General features: G+C 52.3%; 5 protein-coding genes and 1 non-coding gene across 6 annotated transcripts; 3 read left to right on the top strand and 3 right to left on the bottom strand.

Moving 5' to 3' along the window:
• Positions 1-313: 313 nt before the first annotated feature.
• Positions 314-2,146, top strand: SMAC4_03112 (uncharacterized protein). Its single transcript, XM_003349476.2, has 3 exons — positions 314-892; positions 1,127-1,339; positions 1,521-2,146. The coding sequence occupies exons 1-3, from the start codon at positions 556-558 to the stop codon at positions 2,120-2,122; spliced, it is 1,152 nt and encodes a 383-aa protein (XP_003349524.1). The 5' UTR covers positions 314-555; the 3' UTR covers positions 2,123-2,146.
• A 228-nt stretch (positions 2,147-2,374) lies between these two features.
• SMAC4_03111 (uncharacterized protein) lies at positions 2,375-4,406 on the bottom strand. The gene is made up of 5 exons (XM_003349475.2): positions 4,152-4,406; positions 4,028-4,059; positions 3,477-3,755; positions 2,748-3,415; positions 2,375-2,687 (listed from the first exon to the last, which is right to left on the bottom strand). The coding sequence occupies exons 1-5, from the start codon at positions 4,348-4,350 to the stop codon at positions 2,660-2,662; spliced, it is 1,206 nt and encodes a 401-aa protein (XP_003349523.1). The 5' UTR covers positions 4,351-4,406; the 3' UTR covers positions 2,375-2,659.
• A 2,053-nt stretch (positions 4,407-6,459) lies between these two features.
• Positions 6,460-8,754, bottom strand: SMAC4_03110 (uncharacterized protein). The gene is made up of 3 exons (XM_024655365.2): positions 8,029-8,754; positions 7,798-7,891; positions 6,460-7,700 (listed from the first exon to the last, which is right to left on the bottom strand). The coding sequence occupies exons 1-3, from the start codon at positions 8,047-8,049 to the stop codon at positions 7,255-7,257; spliced, it is 561 nt and encodes a 186-aa protein (XP_024511262.1). The 5' UTR covers positions 8,050-8,754; the 3' UTR covers positions 6,460-7,254.
• Positions 8,755-8,835: 81 nt separating this feature from the next.
• SMAC4_03109 (uncharacterized protein) lies at positions 8,836-13,682 on the bottom strand. Its single transcript, XM_003349473.2, has 3 exons — positions 12,510-13,682; positions 9,898-12,441; positions 8,836-9,838 (listed from the first exon to the last, which is right to left on the bottom strand). The coding sequence occupies exons 1-3, from the start codon at positions 12,579-12,581 to the stop codon at positions 9,701-9,703; spliced, it is 2,754 nt and encodes a 917-aa protein (XP_003349521.1). The 5' UTR covers positions 12,582-13,682; the 3' UTR covers positions 8,836-9,700.
• A 3,957-nt stretch (positions 13,683-17,639) lies between these two features.
• Positions 17,640-21,058, top strand: SMAC4_03108 (uncharacterized protein). The gene is made up of 2 exons (XM_066089890.1): positions 17,640-18,936; positions 18,994-21,058. Exons 1-2 carry the CDS (start codon positions 18,909-18,911, stop codon positions 20,256-20,258), a joined length of 1,293 nt encoding a protein of 430 aa, XP_065946204.1. The 5' UTR covers positions 17,640-18,908; the 3' UTR covers positions 20,259-21,058.
• A 1,411-nt stretch (positions 21,059-22,469) lies between these two features.
• SMAC4_13275 lies at positions 22,470-22,543 on the top strand. The gene has a single exon. It is a non-coding gene; the product is annotated as a tRNA-Val (tRNA).
• Positions 22,544-26,499: the final 3,956 nt, after the last annotated feature.

Here is a 26,499-nt window from a genome sequence, read left to right as displayed (position 1 = left end):
CATCCTCTCGTATTCTCGAATCCTTCCATGGTTCAGCTTTTCACACATGGGACCCATAACGTAGGCTTTCCTGGTCGACTTTCGTCATTTTCCGTTGTTGAACGACAAGCACCCCGGGCCAGCTCCGGTCTCGGCGCGGACTGTTTGGCGGCTCAGGCGGTACCATATCGGCACTTATCGATTAAACGGATGATGCCGTATTCTTCCTTATCGGCGGCCACCGGGATCCCCTGCCGTGACCCCGCACCTCCGCCGCGTCCAGGCCCGCGCCCCCGCTCCGTTCGGGGGTCCCCCGCTTTCGATGGAACATGAGGGTTCGGACTAGATAATGTTCTAGAACGGAATAAGCACTATCAAGTTGGGACTTTGACCATATCGTGTCATCACAAGGGCGCGGGCAACACCATCAAGTCAAATACAATTGAATAAAACCTTCGTCCTTTCTATCCTCCCTCCCTCCTGCCAAATCTCCAACCGCCGCCTCAACTTACACCAACCAACCCGCAGCCCAAAACCCCCTCCCAAGAAACCCAAAGAAAAAAGATCTCCCCAAAAATGGCCGACCCAGCCACCACCCCTCCCCTAACCCGCGCCTCCGTCCTCGCCGCTCACTCCCTCATAAAGCCTTACATCCACGAGACGCCCGTTCTGACGAACACAACTCTCGACCAACTCGCTTCCACCCCTCGCACGCCCGAGGAGCTGAAAGGAACGGAGTGGGAGGGGGTTGAAAAGCCAGCGAACCCAAAGATCCGGTTCTGGTTCAAGTGCGAGAATTTCCAGCGGATTGGAGCGTTCAAGGCCAGGGGAGCGTTTCATGCTGTTGAGAGATTGAAAAAGGAGGAGGGGTTGGAGGGGTTGAGGAGGACGGGGGTGGTAACGCATAGTTCTGGTTTGTGAAATTTTTTTCATTCTATCTTGGTTGTGCTTAATGAGGTTGTGAGGTTGAGATGGATGTGTGAGGTTGTAAATTGTGGTTGCTGGATGGTGTGAGGTGAGGAGCTGGGAAAGTGAAGTTGGTCGGCTGGTTGGAGCGGGTGATATGTACAAGACATCGTGACCTGAAGATTTCACGACGATACCTCAGTCCAGACCAAAGTAGGTACTAACCTATGATATCCCAAAGGCAACCACGCCCAAGCCCTCTCCCTTGCGGCCCGCGAGAACGGCATCCCGGCATACATCGTCATGCCTAACATCTCTCCGCCGCCCAAGATCGCTGCCACCAGAGGTTATGGTGCCAACATAACCTTTAGCGGGAGCACGAGTACCGAGCGCGAGGCGGTTACCAAGGAGGTTATCGAGAAGACGGGCGCGAGATTTGTGCCTCCTTATGATCGTATGTCCTGCTTTATGGTTTTCCTTATCGTTTTTGCCCAATTTTCCAGTTTGCTACAGTCTCCTCAGAGTCTCTTCAGAGCCTTCTTGGAGTCTGTTCAAGCTTTCTTTGAAGTTTCTTCACCCTCCTCTGCACCCTTTTCTTCGCCCTTCTCTTACTAACCTCTCCGCTCCCACCACAGACCCAGACATCATCCTAGGCCAAGGTACCGCCGCTCTCGAACTCCAATCCCAAGTCGCCGCTTCCCTATCCACCTCCGGCAACGCCACCAACCGCCGCCTAAACGCCGTCATAACTCCCTGCGGCGGCGGCGGTCTCCTCTCCGGCACGGCTCTCGCCTGTTCCGACCCCTCCGCCCAGGGTGGTCCAATCCTCGTCTTCGGCGCCGAACCCTCCTTCTCCGGTGCCGACGACGGGCGCAGGGGGTACTACTCGGGCACTCGCGTCGAGAGTGTGAAATCGTTGACGATTGCCGATGGTTTGCGGACTCCAGTGGGGACGCACCCGTGGAGTATCATCTATGAGCGCAAGTTGGTGGCGGGAATGTACAGCGTGGGCGAGGAGGAGATTAAGAAGGCGCTGAGGCTGGTGTATCAGCGGATGAAGGTTGTTGTTGAGCCGAGCGCTGTGGTGGGCTTGGCGGTCGCTTTGTATAATGAGGAGTTTAGGAGTATGGTGGAACGGGAGGCGGGAGAGGAAGGGTGGGATTTAGGCGTGATGTTTAGCGGGGGAAATGTTGAGCTGGCGGCTTTGGGGACGTTGTTTGGTGAGGTTGTTTGGTGAGGTTGTTTGGTGAGGTTGTTTGGTGAGGTTGTTTGGTGAGGTTGTTTGGTGAGGTTGTTTGGTGAGGAGTGAGTACAGCGGTGAGGGCGGGAGAGGAGATAATCGTATTATCGTAGAGAAACTAGGAGTTGAAAAGTTAGCATTGGCTTTCGTCCGATATATAAGATCCAGATCACCAAAGCATAGATAGAATAGGTCAAGCCAAGGTTGAACAGAAAAAAAAAAGGAAAAGTTCATTGACCGACATGCCACCGGGCAGAGGCCCCCCATAAAGATAATTATATACAATCCGAACAATCCGAACCCAGAACAAACCAAATAGAAGAGACGTCGGAGAAAAGGCTTTTTAAATATCCCCCAAATTTCCCAGAGGTATCCCGTCCCGTTCCAGCGGCCGCCAGTCATATTGATGCGGCCTGTGCAGCGTATGTGTGTGTCTGTCATTTTCAAACCTGCCCAACAACCGGAGTATCATTTGTGTATCCCTCGTGCAAGCAAAAATCACCACCCAACCAAAAAGCATTCAACGCTAGTTGTTTACTTCTGGTTCTCGGGACGGAGGGAGCTGAAAGATGAATGTTAGTCAGGGTACTTCGTGTAACACAGGGGAACGAGTGTCACATACCGAACGGCCTTGCCGGCGCGCCAGATCTCGAGGTTGCGGATCTCCTCGAGCTCGGCCTCGTACTTCTCACGGTAGTCAGGCTGAGAGTTGTACTCGAGAGAGCGCTTGGTCTCGGAGCCGTCCTTGACAGAGTCGTAGAGGTTGTTGAAGACGGGCTTGAGGGCGTCCTTGAACTTGGGGGTCCAGTCGATGGCACCACGGCGGGCGGTGGTGGAGCAGGCGTCGAACATCCAGTCCATGCCGTGGGCACCAATGAGGGGATAGAGGGACTGGGTAGCCTCCTCAACGGTCTCGTTGAAAGCCTCGCTGGGGGAGTGGCCGCGCTCACGGAGAACCTCGTACTGGGCGAGGAACATGCCGTGGATACCGCCCATAAGGCAGCCGCGCTCACCGTAGAGGTCAGAGTAGACCTCCTTCTCGAAGGTGGTCTCGTAGAGGTAACCGGAGCCGACGGCGACACCGAGGGCGACGGCCTTCTCCTTGGCCTTGCCAGTGACGTCCTGGTAGACGGCGAAAGAGGAGTTGATACCACGGCCCTCACGGAAGAGGGAGCGGACGGTGCGGCCGGAGCCCTTGGGGGCGACGAGGATGACGTCAACGTCGGTGGGGACCTCGACCTTGGTGAGATCCTTGAAGACGGGGGAGAAACCGTGGGAGAAGTAGAGGGTCTGTTGTTGATGGTGGTTAGCTCGCGCCAAGAGATTCAATGGCACCTTGGGTGAAACTCACCTTGCCCTTGGTGATCTGGGGCTTGATGTGGGGCCAGGTCTCGGACTGGGCGGCATCGGAAAGGAGGTTCATGATGATGGTACCGCGGGAGATAGCCTCGTCAACGTCGAAGAGGTTCTTGCCGGGAACCCAGCCATCCTGAACGGCGTCCTGCCAGGACTTGCCGTTCTTGCGGACACCAATGATAACGTTGAGGCCGTTGTCACGGAGGTTGAGGCCCTGGCCATGACCCTGGGAGCCGTAGCCGATGAGAGCGAGGGTATCGTTCTTGAAGTAGTCCTACAGAAAAATAAGGGTCAGTAATAAGATTTCACGTGTGTTCGGCGACTCAATTGCGCTTGTGAGGAGCTTGAACAAGCTTGACCCGCTCGCTGCCCCGCCGTGCCCCGCCGTGCCCCGCCCGAACCTTGGGATGATCCATGGTTGGGTAAAGCTCATAGCTAAGCTAAAGGGGGGCTGGGCTTGGGAGCGAGAGGAGCTACGGGCATATTCCGTTGCTGCAAGAAGCTCGGTTGAAAGTGGAATTGTGTAATTGAGATGGCATGACTCACGAGGAGCTTCTCAGCGGGCCAGTCAGCGCGCTCTGTAGATAGGAACAGATCGTCAGTAAACAGTTCTGTTGAGATATTCGGCCCAATGGCTGTCAATTGAGTGGATCTGGATCTGGGGACTCACCATAAACGTCCTCCTTGTGGCCGGCGAAGTCCATGGTCTTGACACCGCGGACCTGCTGGCGGGCAGGGCCAGCAACGGCCTTGACGGCAACGGAGGCGCGGGCAGCGTTGGCAGCAGCCACGAAGGTGCGGCGCTGGACGGCGGGGGTGGCCAGGCGGGCCAGGGGGCGGAGGGCCTTGGTGCAGTTGCGGGCAGCCATTGTGACGGATTGGTTGGGAGGGATGATGGGATGGATGGGGAGGAAAGGAAAGAAGGACGGGGGAGAGAAGAGAGAGAAGCGAGGAAGGGAAGAGACGGTTGGCTTATGAGGAGATCCGGAGCTCAGGAGCGGCTGCTGTTTACGGAGCAGGTACGGAGGACCACGACCTTTGGATCCCAACCGTCTGACTGTCTGTGACTGTCTGACGCTGCCGAGTAGTCACCGATATGCGGGTCCAAATTTTTAAATTTCCCTCCCGTTTGCCAGACTCAAGCAGCGCGCACCGCAAAACAGACGTTCTGGTTGGTCCGCGACCCGTCCGTGGTTGGAGTTGGCTGCCATGCTGTCACCGAAGTCGGTCGCTGGCGAGAGCTGCGGGTGGGGCCCCCTGTCCACACCTTGGTCCACATCTTGGCGAGCTTTGGCTGGGGCCTTTGCTGGACTCCAAGCAAAACGAAGCTCCGTTCTCCAAAAGCGTGAAACCCGCTTTCGCTGCCCCTCTGCTGTTTCGCTGTGAGCCTGTGACTGGTCCCCCAGCGATGAGCCAACAGCCCAGTGTGCGCCAAGAGATTGCCAAGGCGAGACCATTCCGACTCCATACCGGCCCAAAGCAGACGACAAGTCACGACAACGCCCGCCACGGAGCAACGCACGAGCCACTGGACCCTTTTCCAAGCCAATTTTAAGGTCGTTGACGCCAAAATGGTGACTCCCAAACTCCGGTTGCTGGCGTCGTCGGCATGGTTTGTCTGGACTACCGGCCCTGGTGCTTGCCAGATCCGCCCCTGTTCGTCCACGGCCGTTGTCGCCCTACCCCCCGGTATGTACGGAGGCACCGCGATGGAAGTTGACAACAGCCTCGAACTGAAGGGATCCATTCTCAGCCGATTCCGTTTTGCCCATTCAGCCATGTCTGCCATTCCCACCCGAACCTAGAGGTAAACTGCGGCATTGCACACAAAGATCCATACCGCACTGAATTCCGCACTTCTTCCGTAGAAAAGGTTCCGTATCCACCCTTGTTATTTTGTCCCGTTGTGGGCGTGTGTTTACATGTACCTACTTGCCTCCGATGATGCCAATGATGCCACCTCGTCAATGTAGTGTAAAAAGCAGTCTGCGAGGACACAACCCGTTTGCAAAAGAGTTGTTGCCACGACGGGGTCCTACTCTCCTCAATGTCACCCACAGTCGTCACAGGCTTGCCGTCCAGGACTCCAAGCTGTGGCTCCAGAGGCTCCAGAGGCTCTCTCACAGCTCCGACCAGCGCCCCGAAAAGGAGACGAAGTCACCTTGAAAACTGGGGTTGAGCGGAGTGTGGACACTGGACCACGTCCACGATTTATTGAATTGTATGGGTATACCCCGGTCCCGTCAGAATGTCACCTCACTGGCTGGTTGACACAGCTCCCTCCGAACCGGGCAACGTCAGTTTGACTTTGGGGGAGCGGCTTCGGTCCGCCGCCCCTGCATGGGGATGCCTTCATGTTCTGGGGCGATGATGTGCTTGCGCTTGCTAACACTCCCACTCCCACTCCCACTCCCACTCCCACTCCCACTCCCACTCCCACTTCCACTTCCAATTCCAATTCCAATTCCAATTCCACTTCCACTTCCGAATCCGATCAATAGTTTGGCTTTGATTTGTGACTCCTGTTCTCCAGCATTGAAATGGTGATCCTGGATGTTATGAATGGTGAGTCACAATAGAGGTGAGGGTTAGTATGGAGTCTGGATTTCAGGGGTATTCGGGTGACATGTGAATTGGACCGATATTCGGAGCATTTTGAAGATCGTGGCGTTGGGTTTTGTGTTGAGTGGTTGGGGTAAACAATGTTCAAGAAGGTAGCCCTTTGATTTTGACTGACATACTGGCAACAACATCGTTGGTTTTCTGGTCAATGTGTCTTGACAATTTCTTTTTCAATATCGACTCTGGGCGTCAGCTTGTGTGCGAGGAACTTACAACACTTTGTCAGACTCCCATCGACTGCAAAGAAATCATCCACGAGCAAACTAACAGCATGGGAGAATGAGTCTATGATAAAGATGGGTATGACTGGTTAAGTACGCCGCTAGATGAACCTCATGGAAAACAGAAACTCAGGCGAAACAACCGAAAAGTACAGGTGGGAATTCAGAACACCACTTCTCTAGTCATTGAAAATCGTCTCGTGTCCATTCGTCATAGAAAGAAAAAAAACGCCGCTTTAATGAATCCGCTTCTAGCATTCCCCAGTCTTCTTCCCCTCCCCCTTCCCCTCCCTTCGCTTCCAACCAATATAGGTACGTCCCAGTCTCAGTCCCTCGTCTTCCCGCTCTACACTACATACCCGCCCGCAGAAAAGCCTAGAACTTAGCTTAGGGAGCTTCCATGTTTGGGTAAGGTAGATCCGGGGAGTTCGGCGTGTCAGGTACCCTACACTACATGCGTAGCTCCCGCCCTGCGACCCCGTCCGTCTGGTTTCACCCCTTCCCCGCCTGCCCAACACCATACCATCAGCCTTAAACAGATAAGGGAACTGCTGGTGACCAACTGCCTGACAGCGGAAAGCGAGCGAGCGAGCCAGCGAGCCCGTCCATCCACTGACAGAGCAGCACAGCAGTTCCACTCCCACACTCCAATGCTCCATTCTGCACGCCAAGCATGGCGTGTGTTTATCCCGATTCCCGGGCCATCCTGTACAATCCTTATGGAATCTGGGGCTATCCCACAATGGGCAGTTCGCTTAGATCTAGATAAGACAGGCAGGCGCTGAGGCTGAAAAGCTGAAAAGGCGAGCTGAGAACTTTTTGAGGCTGAGGCTGAGAAAAGAGGTGAAAGGTGAACGCACGGGCCTAGTACTTCTGATGTTTGTGTTTCTTATGATGATGAGTCTTTCCGCTTGATTGGGTTCCCGATACCTACTGGGAAACAACCCGCTCATACGTCTGATCCTTGACATTGCCGCCCGACATGGCTGTCCTGACGTTGCGCTTGAACCCTTCCCTGTTGGACCGCAGATCCTCGGCCGCCTCCTTGTTCAGGGGATCGCTCGCGTTGGGCTCGAGGAAGAGGAACTGCAGGCCGACGATGACGGCGTTCAGGTTGAGCACGGGTTTCCAGTCCTCGCGCAGGATGTTGAGGCACACCTTGCCCTCGAGGTCGATGTTGGGGTGGTAGATCTTTTCGCGGCACTGCACCTTGGGCGGCTCGTGCGGGAAGTTGGGCGTGATGTTGAAGGTGAAGCTGAACTTGCCGCCCTTGTACATGCCCTCGTCCGGCTCGATGTAGAGTATGAAGTTGAGGATGTCGTCGGGGTCCGGAAACTCGGTCTTCATTGTGCTGCCTAGTGAAAGTTCGCTGAGATCTGTTGTTTTGACGTTACCGCCCCGTGAGGAGGGCAACATGGCGTTAGCTGGATGATTCTCTCTCTATAGCTGTCGGAGCGGATCGCTCTGACGTACCTTTCTGCACCCGCAACTGCGCCGCCGTAACCTTCTTCTTCTTGCCACCACTTTCAGCTCCAGCCGCATTCTCGGCCTTCTGCTGCTCCTTCTTCTACATAGTTTATCAAGATCGTGTCAGCAATCATAGTGTCGCACATCCTGTCTCGGGGTGTCTGAAGCATGAGCACATCGAATCATGCGCGCCCAGCTTGATGGGAGGGGGATCGAAGTATTTGTGGTGTTCCGTACCATGGACCAAATCTTCAACATCTCGACTGTGCTGTGTCCCTGCCGCGGATCCGCGAGTGTGTTTGCTTGTCGGATATGTATATGCGATGCGGGTGCCAGCAGACTTCAAAGTCGTGTAGGCGCCGAGGGACAAGGTCGTCGAAGGGAGGGATCGGTTTGGGCTCGAGCGGGAAAGGTAGAGGTGGCTGTTAAAAAGAGGACGGAGATGGAGATAATGTACGCGGTAGGTAAGGTTGGTAGGTCGGTGTCAGATTACAGGAGGACGCGAAGGTTGCAGGAGGAGAGGTGAAGGAGTCTGCGTTGCGTTGCGTTGCGTTGCGTTGCGTGCGTGTGGGCGGTGTATGTCAAGTCAGGTATTTCCGATCGATCAAAAGATGACGGACCGGTCGTGCGTAAGGTGTGTGTCAGGGGAAAGATCGAACGAGACAAGACGGGAATGTGTCAAACTAGACCAAAAAGCTTAAACGTGCAGCTGGACTACGCTACCAACGACAAGAGAGGTTACTGGAGTGCAGACGGAAGCTTCAAAATGTGTCAAGCCGTCGATTCTTGTTGGCGCTAGATTTGACAGGAACTGCAGTGGCAGGTGCGATGCTAAATCCAAGGTTCGCGATACGTGATATGATAAAACCCAACTGATGGCGTTTAAGGACCTGACAGGCACCTTGATGAGGGGCACTCGATAACAAAAAGGCAAAGCGCCCGGCCGGCAGGCGCTTCCAGATTGGTCCGCTGTTGCTGATACCGTAAGGTTCCGTCACGTCAGCAACGTTGAGGTCTCTGCAACACCTCTAGAACATTTTTAAACCAGCCGTCAAGATGGGTAGATTTCTACGATAAAAACAAATCAGAGGAGTAAACAGCAACTGGGAAATAGTCAATCCTCGGGCGCAAAATCGGCGGTATTCGGTGATCTCATCGTTACAGTGGGTTCCGTAGCGGCAACCCCCCGGTAAATTTGGAAGCTGGGTAATACCTATGGTACCGTACAATACATCCCGAAAATTACACGCTCTATCGCCGCTCTGGCACGGTCGGCACCTCCGTCCAAGTCCCGTATCTTCCGTCCATCACTCCGGCCGCATCATCCGTGATTTGCTTCACTGGACACTGTATGCCATAGCAAGATACGTACGTCACATAAACTGCGCGATTATCTCAAGATGTGTGATACTAAATTTCATAATTTGTCCGAACTCAAACAAACGAAACAAGCAGAAAACGCCCTGGCCGATGCCCAATACATTTGGACATAGTACGCATGGCCTAACCCAGCTCTACAAAGACATTGAAGGTCAACATCAAGCGACGCATGCTGGCTCCCATCTACAAGTCATTTGCAAAATCAGCCCAGATTAAAAACAATAACCATATGTCAAAGAGTGTGTCCCATTTTGTTCCATCTATAATTTGTCACGCCCAACAAACCAACAAACAAGCAAGTAATAGTTTACCCCAACTATGCGAAACACCGCCACACAGCCTTCGTACCAGAAAAAAGAGAAGCCAACATTTGATACTACATAGTAATAGAAAGTAGGCTTTTTGAACCGTTCCGTTTCACGATACTACCCTACCATGACGCCTTGCCGCCCCACAGAAAGCAGCAAACCGCCTTCCTTCCTCCTCCCTTTTAGGCTCTGTAAAACATCGTATCTTTGGATTTTCTTGCTTAGCGACGAGCGAAGCAGCACATGATACCGGTCCTGCCAAGGAACCAACAGAAGCCAATAAAGCGGACAACAGAGAGAGCGCCAGTAGCGAAGAGAAGGAACTTGAAGAACCAGGCAGTTCTCGCGGACGCGGTTTGCTATTGAGATATGTTAGTAAGTTGTCCAAAGTCAAAAGAATGGGAAGAGCAATGCTTACCCCGATGCCAAATGAGTTAAAGTTGTCACTCGTGATAACAACAGCGAGGATGCAGTTGGAAAACAGCCAAGTCACAACGAGCATGGTTCTGAAAGATTTGTACGAGTCCTCGAGATCCTTAGGCTCCGGCGTGTCGTCTTCCTTGTACGGAGCAAGAGCGCGCCTGACCGTGGCCTCGAACTGCTGGTCGATATCCTCCTGCGGCTTCTCAATCTCCTCCACCACCGCCTCGTCCTTCTCACCCTTGCTGACGTTGGCGGACGGCAGTGCCTCGTTCTTATCCGAACCCTTGGTACCCCACGAAACGTCGTGCCAATTGTTGAAGGCGTAGACCATGAGGATGTTGATATAGGTCGACATGAGGAGCATGTAGTAAGGGTACGAGTGGAACATGTGCCAGGGATCGAGGTACATGAAGGAGGCCAAGAAGTAAAGACCGTAGATGGTCACCAACGCCACCAAAATGACACCTGCTGATCCTGAACCGCCGAAGAGTGAAGCCATTGCGTTCTTAGCGTTGTCTAGCTGTAACTGTTCGTCGAGCGGTACGGAGAACGCGCGGGCAACAAGATAACCAGACAAGACCAAGATGTAAGACTGAATGAGCGAGAAGACGATGAACGACGTGATGTATGTCCACTTGGAACCCTTCGGCCTATTACCCAATGCAAGGATAAACTGCAGAATGACGAATGCCAGGTAGATGTACTTGAGAACCGCGTTGAAGAAGGGCGTTACCGTGTCACCGAAGGGCCAACCGTGATGTTCTGCCGAAGAGTCGGAAGCCGTAACCGGGGTACCGACAAGATCCATGATGACAGTTGTGGTGAGCCAGTAGGAAGCGAGTGAGAACCATGTGAAGATGACGTTTGCGATGTTGTAGATGAGTTGAACGTGGAAGAAGAACATGCGGACGATGTTATGACCGCTCTTGTACATTCTTCCGAAATGCATAAGAGAGTACAAACTGGCGGCGAAGGAACCGTTGAGCCAACGACGACGCTGAGAGATGAACTCGGGCGCACCTTCGGGCACATCAGTCTCACCCTTGGCAGCCTTGATGTAGCTCAAATGCCACTTCTGACCAGCCTTGGCGACCAGTTCAAAGCAGAGAATACGATCTTCGGCCAAGAACATGTTCTTCTTGAAGATGTTCATACCCTCGATACCCTTCTTGCCCAAAAGCTTGGACAGGGTGTGGTCACCGTGGAAGTACTGCTCCAAAGGCCGGCCCATGATGGCTCTGAAACGGTAAGCCGAGAAGGCACCGGGCAACACAGAGACGTAACCGAAAGCACTTTCCAGCGGCTTGTCGAGAATGTTGGAGATCTTGTACTCGAAGTTCTGAACGGCGACCAGGGGGTTGAGCAACTTCTTGCCGCCCTTGCCCAACATGGCGTGGATTTCACCGCAAGCACCGCCAAGATCCTTGTCGTTGTAGAAACCCTCCCAAAGAGCCAAGAGAGACTTGGGACTGGGCTTGGTACCGGCATCCAGGAGAATGCACACCTCAGGATTGAGGATACGGCCGAAAGCATTGAACAGCCAACGATGAGAATTGATCTTCTTGGTGTTCTTCTGCTTCAAGCAGAAAATGAACTGCACAGGGGGCAGTGTCTGCGGGCCGTCATCCACGGGCCGGATGAGCGCCTGGTTTGGTGTGACGGAAAGCTGGGTTGTGTACTCGAAAATGTGTGCAACAGTCTCCTTGCCGTCAACGTCCTTCTTGACAACGCCATCCTGGTAAACACCAATGGTGGCCAGAACATCGAGAACGTTCTTGTCTGTCTTTTCAATACCGTCGAAAACCAAGCAAACGACAATCTTCTGCCACGCCGGTCCTCCGCGGTTCCAGAAAGAGGACTTCTTCAGGTTTACGATATCGCGGATGTTCGTCATGACGGAGTGCAGCGTTCTGGATAGCAGGACCTTGTCTTCGTTGTAGTACGTAATGGCGATGAGAAGCTCGGTGTGTCTGTTGTACATGCGAGGGCGCAAATCGTAACCGTTCTTGAGCGTGAAGTCGTTGGGATCGCAAGTGGCGGCAGTGTAGCGCATCTTGAAGAACTCCTCGTTGTTGCCCTCCTCATCGCGGTACTTAGGCTGAACAGCGTTTCTGATGGCACTAGGAACGGGATAGTCAAGACTCAACACGGAACCCTGAACGAGCTTGACCTTTCTGGTGGCATAACGCTTCAGGCCACCGCCGGGGGCAGCGTTGACCTGCTGACGACGGAGCCAGCTATCGTCGTCATCAACGGTGGACGCCCTGTAGGCCGGGTCTGTTGCATAATCACCACCATAGTTGTATCCCTGATCGACGCCGCTGCTGACGCCGCCGCCGCCATAACCCCCATGAGGTGGCGGGGTAGGGTTGACAGCGACACCGGCTCGCGTGGTGCCAGCATTAGGAACATAGGATTCCGTCAAGCTATAGGCCGAGACAGGGCGAACTGGAGGTGTATCGGCGCCCAAGCGGCCGTTGTCGTAAGGCATATGGCTTTCGGAGAGGAAGGGGGCTTGCGCATCGTCGTGCTGGTCGCCCTGAATCAAGAGGTTTGAGTTAACACGGATACATCAGGTATTTCCTGTCTGACAAAGAATCAACTTACCTGGTTGTTCCCACCGGGCAGATCTTGTAACTGGTGGCCTTCATAGCCGTCGCCCCGACCGTGGTACGCCATGGTTGCGGACCGTGGAATAGGGACTGGGAAGAGCGGAAGTCGAGGTTGCTCGAATACTGATGGAGCTTAGATGCTGATGCTGTAGCAGAAAGTTGAATTACAAGGTATTGACTGTCGGATAATTATGGAGAGTTGGGTTGGCGGTCGAAACGCCCTTCGCCGGCCAGGAGGTCAAAGAAATGGTCGCGGTGTGCTGGTGCAGAGAGGACTGAACAGCGGGGCTGGACTTCTTTCTCCGGATAGGTGGGCGCGGAGAGAGAGTTGGCAGCAAACAATGGCGAGGCGGGAATGGATGTCAGCTGGAGACTGGCGACTGACTGGAGGGGATCCAAGACCAAAAGTGGCTGGCAAAGACTTCCCGGTCAAACAAAAGCTGCCGTCGAGATGCTGCGGGAAAAGTGGATGAAGCCGGGCAGGCGATAGGATGGATTTGCGTCAAGTAAGATAGCGAGAGACGGGACAGGACGTGTCGATGCTAACAGGACATGCCTCTGCTTCGTGATGGGCAGGAAGAGAAAACAAAACAAAATGGCAAAAACCTGGTTTCAAGATCTCAGGAGAGCAACGGGTCGGTCAGTGAGGTATTGGTATTGTAGGTTCAGGTTGTTCTAGCTTGGAAGCCCAGGGCAGGAGGAGTGGGGATTTCGGAGAATGCCCCTGGTCCAAGTCATTGCAGGTCCTCACAGGTCATTGCAGGTCCCGGTCTTTTTCGCTCGTTATAAACATTGGCACTGGACTGGAGGTGAAGTGTCAACCAAACACCCACACAATACGGAAAAAGGAGCAACGCAACGGGCACTCCCTCAAGCACTGGACGGCGCTCACTGCTCAGGAGGGCGTGGCTTAGCAACCTCCTCTGGCGAATGCTGCAGGGATACAATCACCTCTAAAAAGAGCATCAACGAGTGGCCAAGATGGACCTGGATGGCTGGCCCCACCAACTCAAGGAATGCATCCATGCAATCCCATTGCGAGATGGCTTCAACTGGCTCGGGTTTCGACATTGAAAATGTCGTGAATGTATCGTCTTGATTCTGGGCGTTGGTTGGCGCTGCTCATCACGATGATAGCCACTCCGTGTTGAACTCTCTGAATGAAGGGGATGGATGTTGTGAAAATTGAAGCCGGCCTACGTCAGTCGTCGTGTTGCCGTCCCATGTTTTCTGTCCCGCCTCTGCCCGCTCATGCCGCTGCACCTGTGTGTACAAGTACAGCGGTACCAACTACCAAGCCGTCCCTACGCTAAACGGATAGGAGTTCCGTCGAGCCCCTGAGTCCCACAAAGTCTTGGGCATCTCAGATTCGTTTCATGACCCATCGTATGGAAAACGAAGAACGATGGCGACTTTTGCTGCTTTCTTTCTCGTGCCACTTCCAGGTTGGTTTCAACTTTCTTTTGTCCAACATTGTGCGAAAAGGGGGGCAATTGATGCAACTTTCTTTGATCGTCCCAAAATGTCGAATAATGTTTCTTTGACCTTTTTCAAAAGCAGTAGCCGGCGTTCTGCACAATGCACGTTTGGCTTCCGCTTGGCTGCTCCTGCCGTTTGTCCCCTTTGGCTTTCTTTACGAGTTTTATGCATGAGTTCCATTGTCTGTCTGCTGTCCATAGCACCGGATCAGTACAGCTGCGACCGTGATTGACACCGATTTTCATGCTCAAGCAGGCACTGATGGGCAGGTGCGTGGGGATTGGGGATCTACCATATTCCTCCGCTTCTTTCAGGGTCCAAACTCCAATTCTAAAGCCTGGGCGCAATGTTATCGATCGAGTCGACATCTCCAAATTTGATCCCACCTTTGAAGCTTCAAAAAGACGACACTTCATCACTTGATCACCTATGAAAATCTGGCTTCTCAGGTTTTTATCAATGACCCTCCAACTTGATATATAGTGGCTGCCACACATCGCGGCACAATGATATCAGGGTCAACCCTCGCCGACTGGATCGTCCCGGTTGTCCACCTCCCAGTTTTCCCCCTCCATTTTGCCCCCTAGCAATCCAGCACTCACGCAGTCAAGGACAGAAAAGCTGGGACATTTTTGCCGATAACCCACGACGGAACAGGTCCCAGCTTCTGTCATAAGCTGCGCCCAGCACCCAGTAAAATAAGAAGCCCCCTACTTCTTGCATTGCAGGTCAACTTGGTTTACCGCGAAGTCTGAAACAGCAGCGCTACCCACCCATCTCCAAAAGTCAAAACATGTCGACGCATCACTAATTCACTTTAATTTCCAACTTCTCACGGGTTGGGCTGGCAAGTGGCAGCTGATTGTATTTTGATTCTTTTTGGAGTGACACGCGACCTTGAAAGCTTACCAGTACCAGCTGCGGCCAACTGGCATTGCATAGCACATGCTGCTGCTTTGTGACCGCGTGTATGCCTCTAAAAGTGTACATGCGAAAAATGGCGGGGAGACCGCTGTTCGTTCGATGTTTGACATGATATCCCAGAACTGATGATGATGACGACGATGATAGGTTAGACTCAGTTGAGAACCGTTCTTACCTAGGTTTTCTCATTTGCTCGCTTTCAATGGAAACGGACTGATTCGGTCCTGTGTCCATTTGGTGCCGGTGGCCGCGCTGGATACTGGATATGGGCAAGAGAATACCTGGAATTTCGCGGGGCACAACTCAAGATATTGGCGATTGTTTAGAGCCGTCCGTATTTCTGTAGGCTCAATTTCCGTTGCTGTTGGCGCACAAGAGAGGAAAAGAAAAGGGGGGCTCTTCGCTGCTAGTAGCTGCCCAGAGCCGCGCGCGCCCTCGTCCAAAAATAGCACAGTGCCATGATCGTCGCTAAAAAAGAAGGCTTGGAAGACCCTGAACGGAGGCACAACACCAACACGAGGGAACAAGAGCATTTGGCTGGGGCCATGTCCGAGGCGAAGCAAAGCACCACTCAGGCAGCGGGCCGCTGGCAGGCAGGCAGGCAGGCAGGCAAGCACATGAACGTACGTATGTACAGCTAGGCTTTCCAATGTGGAACTTTGTTGAACCATCAAGCGCGGTTCCGGCTGCATGTCGAATATTGCACATTTTGGTTTGCTTACCGTAGCCTTGTGCGCTTGTTTGCTGCTTTTCTGGAAGTGAAGAAATGTTGCGTGAATGCTCACGAAAGGGTTGCCAAACATCCTGCCCCTAGGGTTCTGACGAGCGGCACCGGTCTACTGATCTTTCGGTCCCATCTTGCTCAAACGGTGGTGTACCTAGAAGAGGAACTACCTATATAAGTGCGAAGCCCTCGAGTCACCAGTGTGTCGAAGAACGCATAGCTACGGCGGTACGCGGTTGCGCAATCTGATATCAGCGACAATTCGTACGGTTGAGTGCGTCGTTTTCGACGACATATGCTGACGGTTTGTCTCAAGCTCCCCTGGCGGCTGACGGCGTGAGGACTTCTTGACGTCGCTTGGGTCGGCTTTCCTGGAGGACCTGATCGACCTTTCGGAACAACAAGCTTCCCATTTTAAGGACATATTGTATGTCTGTGTCCGCGAAGATGTGTCGTCGCCGATGTTTGACGCTATGGTAGTCGTGTCTGCCGTCAGAGAGCCGCAATGACACCAGTTATATGGCATGACCATTCGTTGGAGTCCGAGAAATCCCCATCACCTTGCAATCCGCAACAAATGCCGGTACGTGATAATTCCCTGCCGCGGCCGATTCGCTTTTCGCCTATTGTCGGTCAAGTCCGTTTCATGAAAAGCGGTTTCACTACAAAGCTCCCTTGTTGCTCTCCAGGATTGCTGAGGGCATAGAAGCAAACCACAAACCAAGTAGGGCTTCTTTTGCCTCTTCAAGTGGGAAAGTTTTTGTTGCATATTCCGGGGCCAGGGGCGATACTTTTCGAGTTTGATATCTGCACAATGCCGTCCGCCACCTTCGGACCTGACTCTGAACAGCCAGTGCCACTCGACCTCAGTTCCGAAGCGAACACGTTGACCCCGGAGCGGAGGGGTGGTCCCGCTCTCCGGTGCTCGGGTACACCGTTCGTCTTGGTCGTCTTTGTTCTGGAAGGTTGTCCCGAAAATGCAGCCCGTTCGTAGCAGGGTCGTCTTTCGGAAGGCCATACACCCCTTATCCATAGCATCGCCAAGTTTAACCAAATGCGCGTGATGTGCTACTGCGTACAGATGCAGCCGAAATGGTTAGCGTACCCTATGGGCGTTCATCGACCTGGTGATCCGTGTAACGGTTGTGCTTTGTGGTTCAGTTGCGCAGGTCTATAGGCGAAAGTGAGTGAGGTTCCACGGCATGGGGCCCCAAGACGACACGAGATGAGCGATGCCCACGGAGTAGATTGCCCACAACACCGAAGCCGTTCCTCAATGGGGAAGTCATCAAGGATCGGGGATCATATCGTCTGTCTTGAAGGGTGAGCATGGAACTGCGGGGCAATATAGAGTATCGTGGGAAAATAAAGAAACTGGACCAATGTGAATTCGGCAGATACGGCGTATTGCAACCAAGTACTAATGCCGACATATATGGATACCATGAACCTTACGATCTCGACCCAAACCTGAGAGGCGGAAACATGATGGTGGAGGTAGAATGATTTTGCTGGTTAATTTTGCGATGCCTCTGCTGCCTCTGTGACATGAAGCATTTGCGTGAAGCTGACATGCTGCCAAGCGAAGTCCCAAAGATGACTGAGAGGGGAAAGGGATCTGCAAGCCCTCACTAGGCTGAGAAAGCGAGAAAATCGGTAGTTTGACGAGAGACTCGAGGTGAAAGAGGCACATCTCCGTAACGCCAATTGGTCGAGATTGGCAGCCATATTCGAGCCATCTAACTTCCGAAGCTGATGGAGTTGCGGCCAAGCACGACAGGGAAGACCCTTTGCTGACGCCGGTGATTGGCTCCATTCTCATCCATATCATCACATCTTGCGAATCCATACCTTATAGGTCGACCTTTTCCTCGTCAATATGCTTCCCGTCCAGAGCTTAATCGCATTGCCTTTCAGATTGCTTCCCTCGATCGGTACTTTGGGGCGGGTTGATGAGCTCGGAGCGGGCAGGAACCTAACGGCGGAAAGAACTTAAAAGGCAATCCTTTGATCTCGATTTTATGAAAAGAGGGGAAGGGTGCAGATGAGCGCGCGGGAGGACTTGGCACTAAGGAACCGCGTGGGCAGGTGGTAGCAAGTCCAGGCTTTGTCTCAGCCAGCCAATAAGAGGCGCCGCTGCGCCTCCAGAACGTTTCCTTCCAAACAAAAAGGGCTCCACCAGAATTACTGAACAGGCCACGCTAGTGGACTTGGGACGCTCCCTCAGCTCCTTCAGCAATCCTGGCACTGTAAGAGACAGGTGGTCGAGAAGCCGTCAAGGTACCACGGGCGCAAAAGGCATCTGGTTTCGCTGGCCGGCGTCGCGGCAAGGGCATAGCTACAGCGGTGCTGGTACACTGGCAACCCCTTCCGCAAATGAGATGCACAGTGCAGGAATAACAGGCACACGTGAAGTGAGTGAGTGGAGAGTGCGGAGAGTGGAGGCACGCACCAGGAACGGGAGAAAGTGGAAAGCCAGGAACCACGCCGTGCCAGCCCGAGGTGCGTTGGTGCGGCTGCTTGGTTGGATGGTGGTGGCAGGTGCAGTCCAGGGCCCTCGACTCTCTCAAAGAAGGCCAATTCCTCTCCCTGGGTCCCAACTTCCAGGTTCTCCGCCACTACTGCAGCAACAACACTTCAGCAGTAGCAACCAACCAACAACGCTTCCAGTTCCAGTCGCCAGTCGTTGACCACGCACACAATCCACGTCAACGTTTCTGCGACCCGACGACTTCTTTTCCCTTTTCGCTGCTTTTTGCTCCGCGCCTTGTTCAAGTTCTTCAAGGGACCCCATCAGAGATGCCCTCTTGATTTCTTGTTTACGCCTTCGATTCTTTTGCCGAGCTAGCCTCCCAGTCACTCGTTTTCTTCATCCGCCACCACTCACCACTCACCTCTCATTACCCGACCCATTCCGACGACTCGCTTCATTGAACCTACCTATCGCGACTCGACGACAATACCCCTAGCGAAGCAACTCATCCTCCCCTCAGTTCCGACATCAGTCATCTCTCACGGCGACGCTGTGAGCGTTAAGCAACGAACCGGCTGCCACGCCCGCAACAATACCATATTGACGGCCGGACTCTCATCTCGATTCCTGACGGGCTCCATTATTCATCCGATTCACAGGTCTCCGGGCGGTCATTTGTTCATGTCCGATTAACTTATCGACATACGCGCCGATCTGAGAAACCAATTACTTTCACGCTGAAATACTCAACCACGTTTCTTTGGCACGACGCAAAGCGTCATAGATCGGTGAAAATGGCGGTCGTCGCGATGTCACAGAATGGTATGTTTTCCGCTAGAGGAGTTGGTCGAAGAAGCATGATCTAACCGGTACCGACAGTGGTGAGCAACCTCTTCAAACGCGATGGGACTTGTGTTCTGTGCGATGAAAGTGTGCCACTTACGTGCCCGTCCTGTCCGGAGGGTACTGCGTGCATAACCATCCTCCCGAGTTGCAAGGAGTGTGGACACATGGTTTGTCTTGCTGTTGAAGAAGATACGGGCTCAAATGCCTACCTGCCTTCAGATGATGCGAAGCCAGCAGGCAGTTCCACAAATGTTGGTGCCATTGCAGGTGGTGTTGTCGGTGGTGTCGCTGTGATTGCGATTCTCACATATTTGGTTTGGAGATACTGCATCAAGTCGAGGAGGCAAGCGGTTGTGTCAGAGGAGTGGGATGGAGTGCAAGCTCGAGACGAAGGCCCCGAGAAGTCTTTTGCGCAGCGACGTGATAACCGGTCTTCAACACATACCGTTGGCTCGATAGCATCCACCGTTTTCACCCGAGCATCCAACATCATCCAGATAGCCTATATCCCTGGAGTTACGAACCGAACCCCAACATCCCCGGCAGTCCTCGTTCCCCCCGTGCCTCCGATTCCCATCGGCCACGGCGGCAGTCCCTCTGCTACTGGAGACCAGCACTTCTTCGTTCCCGGCGATCTGCGCGACTCTACGTATTCCGGCATATCAGCTTTCACAGACCGGACCTCCTACGCCCGGACCTCATATGCACCGCGCTCTAGCGTGGCGTCTACCATTTACGGCAAAAACGTTGTTATCACACCTGCTCAAACCGGCATGCGGGCTAGACCTGCTATGGTCAGCGTTAAATCAGCTTCTTCAAACAACTCCGGCGGCAGCGCAACACCACCCGTGCCGAGCGTGAATTACGAAAAGTACATCGGGTTCCGCCCTCCGAGTCCTACAAATAGCAGGAACAGCACGTTCAGCGTGGGATCTACCTTCTTGAACACCGCCACGCCTGCTCGCGCCATGGTCGTTCGTGTAGGGAGTGTCAAGAAGGTGAACACTGTCAAACCCAAAACAGCTGATTCATCGGCAACTTCGCCCAGCACTGCCTCATCTGCAGGACGAGACTCTAACATGGGGACCATAATCATTGATTCGCCTGCCGTGGATCAAGGGCCTTTCTCGGATCCCCCGTCACCCCCGGTAGACCGATCATCAACCCACAGCACAGCAACGTTGAGTGCAGTAATCGAGCAATCAACGAGGAGAGCCTCAGACCGGACCTCCGGTTCCCCTGGCTCTAAAGACCGGGAAAGGAGTCCATTTGGCGACGAACATGCGACTCAAGATTAAGTGACGACTATATACGCGGAATCTCTTTGCTTCTTTCTCGTTTGTTCCATGCTTTTGCTAACGATATCCCCTGGTCGCTTTGGGAGGGTGCTTCCTCCATTTTCTTTGTATCTCGAGTTCGGATTTCTTGTCATTTAACTTTTTCTCTTGGTTTGGATATTTGGAAGTGGTGTTACTAAAACTGGGCAACACGCGGGTTCACGTCGTGCTTGCAGGACCTGAAGAACTGGAGATTGGCGATTGGCAATTCGATTCTCTTTTCGGGCCTCATCACGGTTCATTTTCTTTTCAGGGGGTTTACGGCTTTATAGGGAGGCAGGGAGGTCCCACTGACATGCTTTCTATGATATGGGGGAGAACAAAATTTTGCCCGGGTATTGGGCTCGTGGATGATCTATGTATGCCTTGGAGAGGGATGGCATTCCCTGGTTCGGTCATTAGTGACTATGCTGAGCGTGAATTCTCGGAGTTTCCGGCGTGGACGTATCGAATGCTCGATGAAGCTTCAACGATACGTTCATGGCGCGGCAACAGCGAATCAAGAACGAGTTACCACGCATATACCCTCTCGCTTTTTGCATCACCCCACAATGCTGTTGTCTATCCTGAGAATTGCCCTTGGCTACAGCCGTGTCTGCTTGCTCCGTGAGGGTGTTGTGAAGGTTTGCTTAATTATGATGTAAACACCCATGCCCTGAAGGTCAAACATCTCTATCTGTAACCTGAAGTAGCTGCCTAGTTCGACCTGGGCTATTTCTAAGATCACATGTTAATACCTGAAACAAGTACTAGGATGCAGGTCGAAAAGATTGATACTGCCGTAAGCCGGACCTAATCTCATGGACTTCTGCTTGAACTCTGGCTCAGAAACATTTCCAAAGTTCGGCAAGCATTATGTGTATCGGTTGGTGCACATGCTTCATCTGTCTTTCGCAGGGACACTATTTAGGGCCTCCCAGATTCTGCAATCAGTTCATGCCCGTTCTTTTCTCTCTAAGATTTGCTTCGGTGTCTACGGTGTAGATCTGACCAACCGTCCATTTCTGAGTTTCTCCTTCGCGTACAATTCATGAAGGTGATGGGATACATTCCCATCGCACCTGCCAACCTAGCTGACAACGATCCCTCTTTCATGCACCGGCTCCAGTCACGCTTGTCAAATGAAACGAGGCTGCCATGTGTCCAAGACGCTAGCTATGGTACGCTGAGTAGGTGCAAAGGGAATGTCCCGTGCCAGAACGCCCCAGAACATATTTTCCCCAAGCTCAGGTTCTTGGTGCGGAGGCTCGGACACGATACTTCGAATGGCCCAATCTGCAATATCGATTCTGGACATGAACAGAGCTGAGTCCCAGGCATACAAACAAGGAAACAATGGTCCCGGATTAGACCTTACTCATCTGACTTCTGGTTGTTGAGAGCGCCCTTTACCTACCGACTGACTCGAACGAGCAACGCGAAGACTAAATTTCCCCGAGGCCAGGCAAAGTCGAAGATACAGAACCTCACTCTATGCCTTCCGAGACTAACAAGTCAGTTTGATGTCCAGGCTTCTTTCTCACCCTTCTCTCAGTCTACGGATGGGCATCAATAACCTCAATCAGCCACGACACTTGCACGTAAAATATGAACAACAACTGCTCATTATCGTTGGCTGTTTATCTTGAATGCCGAAACGGCCCTTCATCCTTATATTGTCTACGGAATATGATGGATTCCATGATACCAGCATTGCCATTCATTTAGCAGAGTCTGGTCGTCTCCGCCCTTGCTTGCCTCCTCTGCATGCTGTGTCCGTTCTTTAATAAGTGGCGCCGAGATATACAAGTACAGAGGCCTCAACTGAACGAGGAAATGTGGTACTTATTAGTGTCTTTACAGTCAAACAAGAACTCTTTGGAGATGCATAATCGCTTATTGCTCGAGCAGTGTCTTCAATCCTGAACATCCTTTTCCTCCTTTGATCCAAAGACCTTGAGCTCCGTGATTCGAAGAACAGGGATATGCCTGGTTGAGGTCTGGTAAGACAGTCGATGGAGTCTCTGCCAGAAGTGTAATGAATGGGACGGGACAAACTGAGCAAGGTCAAAGTTAGCTGCTACTTGAATTGCTTGCTGCTGAGTGTGTCCGATTGTAAAGAACATGGATGTGTTCTTGTAATATGGGTATATAAGTACTCAATCACAGCCTTTTATACAACAACAATTAACTGGTCCGATGGTGTAGTTGGTTATCACGTCAGTCTAACACACTGAAGGTCCTGAGATCGAGCCTCAGTCGGATCATGTGCAAAAACATTTTTTTGATTTTTTTTTCCTTTTCCGTACTACACTTTTCTAACTTGGTTTCTTGTATCTTCAGATAGTTTTTTGCTCTCCTTTACTAACGCTCCCTCCCCTGCGTTGTGAAAGTTCAATTAGTCTTTTTTTTCTTTTCACTCGCCACTTCCTTTTTGATGGACCGGGACATTGCCCGGATAATTGCGTTTTGAAAAGATGTTGACGAGAAGCGTAAGACTCCTAGTCCATTTGACAGCAATGTCTTGTAGTTTCTTCGATCATTCGGATTCCGTCTGTTTCACCCTATGTTTGTGCTGCTATTCTGGAAAGACGGGATAGTCACTCCTTCCTATGTAGCCCGACTGCGGGTCATGCGGAGTTCTACACGTGCTGAGAACATGACCAAGGACACTGATACAGAAACCTTCACTTCCTCACATGGCATATCTTTTGCGAGATAATGGGGCAGGTGCCACGGGCCGTCAGTGCCGCATGGGCCCTTTATGCTCGTCCTCTGAAGACCACTTTTCATACCTCCGTTTGACAGCGACTCTGGCTTACGATCATCATATTCATCACAATCGGCCAGCTTCATCACGGCGTCCAGGCGTTTCCATTCATCCGAGACTATACGCAGGCAGCAGCAACGCAACAGAAATTTCAAGTACTCTCCGACTTCAAAGCCTGATCATGAGCACACGGGGCAGAGGGACAGAGAAAAACAACAAAAAGACACTTCCACTGTGTCGAAGACGCCCACTGATGGTATCTATGTCTTGTTTCTTTTGTTCTCTTATATCACCGAAACCAACTTGTCGGCCAGAACAACCGAGCGAATGGGAGACATGTTTCCGAATACAGCCTTGCCTCGACTTGGAACAAGAAGAAAAGAAAAAGAACAACCCGCTCGCCTGGCGCCACTTCAGTTCACCACAAACCGTGACAGAGACGGTGATTTTCGGGGTTGTATATACATGGACACAGTTAGGTTAGCCAATGTTCTACTTTCGCCGCGGGTGTTGGAAGAGGCGTCGCTTCTGGACTTCCACTCAGCTTGAAGGTATACTTGGAAACCGGAGAACCGTGCTTGCTTATTGCTGTGATGCCAAAGGCTTCTCCATCGCGCTTTTTCTTCCTCCTCTTCTTATTCTTATTCGCAATTGCGTGATCAAGCAGCTAACTCACTCTGGCAAGACAGGTAAGAAGCTATCATATCTCACTTATACCGACGAAGCGAAGTATAATTTTCACTTCCGGACGAGATGACTCTCCTACGCCATTACCTCGGATATTGCATATCTCCATATCCGTTGAGGTGTGCTCCCAAAAATCCGAGGATGTAGGTACTATGCACCATCCTCAAATCAGCCAAAGCTATGAAGGAACCCGGACACACAAGTACACTAGACACGGAGGTCGCGACGGAGCAAGATCACTTTTTGCCCATCCATGTCTTCAGACAGGATGATCACATCCAGCAGTTTTCAACCCACCCGGAAGTGGAAACGACGGCGCCCGGCGTGGCATAAAGATAACGTGGTCATTGAGATGAAAGGAGAGTGCTCGGAGTTGCCATTTCACCCGGTAGTTGACCATCCCATCCCAGTGCCTATTCACAAGCGCCGGCGGTATCTGGGGGTTTGAGACGGACTGATGATTGCTTGTGGGAGAGACACCAGTCAGTGTTGGTGCGTTCCCAAGCCCATGGCAAGCAAACCCCCCAAGCCCCTTGGTGCCTTTTGGTGCCCTTTGGTGCCGGACCAAGCACCCACCAAAAGGAAGTTTTTGAGGAGTACTGTGACAGAAAGTCAAAGGAAAAAGCAAAGAGAAAGTAAGACAGACATGTGAGCTATACCTGCTAGTGTTATACCGTGCTAGGGGAGTGGGATTTGAGGGGGGATGATGAACTTGCCCTTGTTCTGGTCATCGGTGATGAAAATGGGGGATGGGAGATGGGGAATGATGGATGAGGGTTGAACGATGCATGAATGAGGATGAGCCTGGGGATAGGAGGATGTGAAGGGTTGGACGGTGAAGTTGTGTTGAACGGGGGATGGTGCACGAGACGGTCATGGTCTTTCTTGATAGGTAGGTAAATAATGAGTGTCCTACCCACGCCCACGTGAGGGGTGAGGATTAGGGGTTTTCGGTACCACCCTCAGAATCTTCAGCTGGGAATTCTCGGATGTTCTTTGAGAAAAACTTTTCTTCTTCTATGGCGTATTGTTGCAGCGCGCGATGTGGGCTGGTGGGAAAGACATGCGCAAAGGATCAAATAATCTTTCTTCAGACCCCCAGATCTCTGAAAGAGAAGGAGTAACAGTTGCGTTGCAGTCCGGCGGAGTTCACTCCCTTCCCCTGCGGGTCTTCCTTCTCCTTCGACATGTTGTGCACTAGGTAGGTACATTTACCTATCCCCCTTACAGTTACAGACAAGAAGGACAAGAACTGAAAATCCAGAGTTCTGCTCCACGACGACACACCAGCTGCCCAGACACCGTAACACGCGCGGAGTATCTTCAGAAATCTCGATGAAACCTAGGTATCAAAACCCACAGTAGATGGCGAACGACGAGGCCAGACCAGTCTGGCGCCGTTTTAGTTCGGTGGTCGAGAGGGTCCCCTAGTGTCACTTCTGTTGGAGAACTTCTGGGGATGAATGATTCGACGATTGTGAGAGAAGAAAAAGGAGAATGACTGGATAATGCCGGAAAGCCGAGCCTAACCATTCATCATCCACTGACGTCCGAATTTCACCCGACCCATGAAATGAAAGGGTGCCGAGCGTGGGACCTGGAGGAAAAGTCCGTCCCGAGGAGTTGGTTGGCTATGTAGCTGAGGAGAATGAGAACGTGAATGTCGTCGAATACCTAACTCTGTTGAACATTTGGACTTGACCCTGCCGTAATGCCTAGGCTCTCGGTTTGTAAACCCTGTGTGGTAAGCAGTGCGGTGTGGAGCAGTGTTGTCTGGCGAGCTTTTGTTGGTATCCAGCTCGAGCATTCAACAGTTTCAAAGTCAACACCACAGGTGTGTCGTGCTCAGTTGAAGCACAACTAGCGAGCACGTAGGCATGCAACGTGAAGATTGCAAAGACATCATCTTCTCTTCTTCGCTTGATGAGTCCTCGACAAGACCACCTACAGTTTGAGCCCGTGTAGTGCAGTGTAAGCAGAAGGTCGCTTATACTTGGTGGCCTCGGGATATCCATTCCCACATGGCAACGTAGGGTAGGGGCTGGTCTTTTCCTGGTCTGGTAGGATCAGTCAGAGACTCTGAGAAAGGCAAAGGGGAGAAGAAAAAAGTTTGCGGCCAAGAGCCATGCAATGCCGCGAGCTAAAATGCCGCGTGCTCCAAACTAATGCGAGACAAATGCAGCTAGAGCCGAGAAGTCCCCGGAGACTCGGACTGGAGACTCGGAGCAGCTATCTACTGTACCTCTACCTATGCAAATCGTCATGCCGGAACGGAGCTTTCGACGATGTTCTCGGCAATAGGTTTGGATGGTATACCTATACCTCAGCAAGCAGCATGCAAGCGGGTAGGGTATTGTAGGCGAGTGTCAAGTTGTAGTGTACACTATCTCCAAGATGAAGGCGGTCAGTACAACCTGGCAGAGTTACAGTACCTACTTCTAACTCTGACAAAGGTCAGCCGCATATTTGGCGTGACCAAGAGATGTTGAATAACAGGAGAACTGGAGAACTGGAGAATTAGAGAGGAGAGAAAGAGTCGAGAAGAGTCTGGTTCGAAGAGACTACTGTAGAGATCGGCTGGTGCGTACATGGTGGTATGTAGTCGGACTCAGCTCAGCTCCCCAGTACATAGTAGTGTAGTGGACTTTGTCGGAGTCTTATTGGGTGTCCCGAGGGGCTGGGAGAAAAACCCTGGGGGAAAGGTTCGAAGACTCAAAGGTGTCGACTAACAACAGCTCACACAGGGTTCTCCTTACAGTCTCTGGG

The sequence above is a fragment of the Sordaria macrospora genome, chromosome 2 (assembly GCF_033870435.1).
Source record: "Sordaria macrospora chromosome 2, complete sequence".
Taxonomy (NCBI): domain Eukaryota; kingdom Fungi; phylum Ascomycota; class Sordariomycetes; order Sordariales; family Sordariaceae; genus Sordaria; species Sordaria macrospora.
Note: the sequence above shows the minus strand (reverse complement) of the source record. Positions and strands in the feature narration are given on the sequence as shown.

What these genes read in the sequence shown, in the direction of transcription:
- SMAC4_03112 (XM_003349476.2), top strand. Translation starts at nt 556, where the DNA reads ATGGCCGACCCAGCCACCACCCCTCCCCTAACCCGCGCCTCCGTCCTC. An exon ending in GGTGGTAACGCATAGTTCTG is followed by an intron (nt 893 to 1,126) that starts GTTTGTGAAATT and finishes GATATCCCAAAG; the next exon opens with GCAACCACGCCCAAGCCCTC. An exon ending in ATTTGTGCCTCCTTATGATC is followed by an intron (nt 1,340 to 1,520) that starts GTATGTCCTGCT and finishes CTCCCACCACAG; the next exon opens with ACCCAGACATCATCCTAGGC.
- SMAC4_03111 (XM_003349475.2), bottom strand. Translation starts at nt 4,350, where the DNA reads ATGGCTGCCCGCAACTGCACCAAGGCCCTCCGCCCCCTGGCCCGCCTG. An exon ending in GGCCCGCTGAGAAGCTCCTC is followed by an intron (nt 3,756 to 4,027) that starts GTGAGTCATGCC and finishes ATTTTTCTGTAG; the next exon opens with GACTACTTCAAGAACGATAC. An exon ending in CCCAGATCACCAAGGGCAAG is followed by an intron (nt 3,416 to 3,476) that starts GTGAGTTTCACC and finishes CATCAACAACAG; the next exon opens with ACCCTCTACTTCTCCCACGG.
- SMAC4_03110 (XM_024655365.2), bottom strand. Translation starts at nt 8,049, where the DNA reads ATGTTGAAGATTTGGTCCATG. An exon ending in TGTTGAAGATTTGGTCCATG is followed by an intron (nt 7,892 to 8,028) that starts GTACGGAACACC and finishes TAAACTATGTAG; the next exon opens with AAGAAGGAGCAGCAGAAGGC. An exon ending in GCAGTTGCGGGTGCAGAAAG is followed by an intron (nt 7,701 to 7,797) that starts GTACGTCAGAGC and finishes TCAAAACAACAG; the next exon opens with ATCTCAGCGAACTTTCACTA.
- SMAC4_03109 (XM_003349473.2), bottom strand. Translation starts at nt 12,581, where the DNA reads ATGGCGTACCACGGTCGGGGCGACGGCTATGAAGGCCACCAGTTACAA. An exon ending in TGCCCGGTGGGAACAACCAG is followed by an intron (nt 12,442 to 12,509) that starts GTAAGTTGATTC and finishes CTCTTGATTCAG; the next exon opens with GGCGACCAGCACGACGATGC. An exon ending in TTAACTCATTTGGCATCGGG is followed by an intron (nt 9,839 to 9,897) that starts GTAAGCATTGCT and finishes ATATCTCAATAG; the next exon opens with CAAACCGCGTCCGCGAGAAC.
- SMAC4_03108 (XM_066089890.1), top strand. Translation starts at nt 18,909, where the DNA reads ATGGCGGTCGTCGCGATGTCACAGAATG. An exon ending in CGTCGCGATGTCACAGAATG is followed by an intron (nt 18,937 to 18,993) that starts GTATGTTTTCCG and finishes CGGTACCGACAG; the next exon opens with TGGTGAGCAACCTCTTCAAA.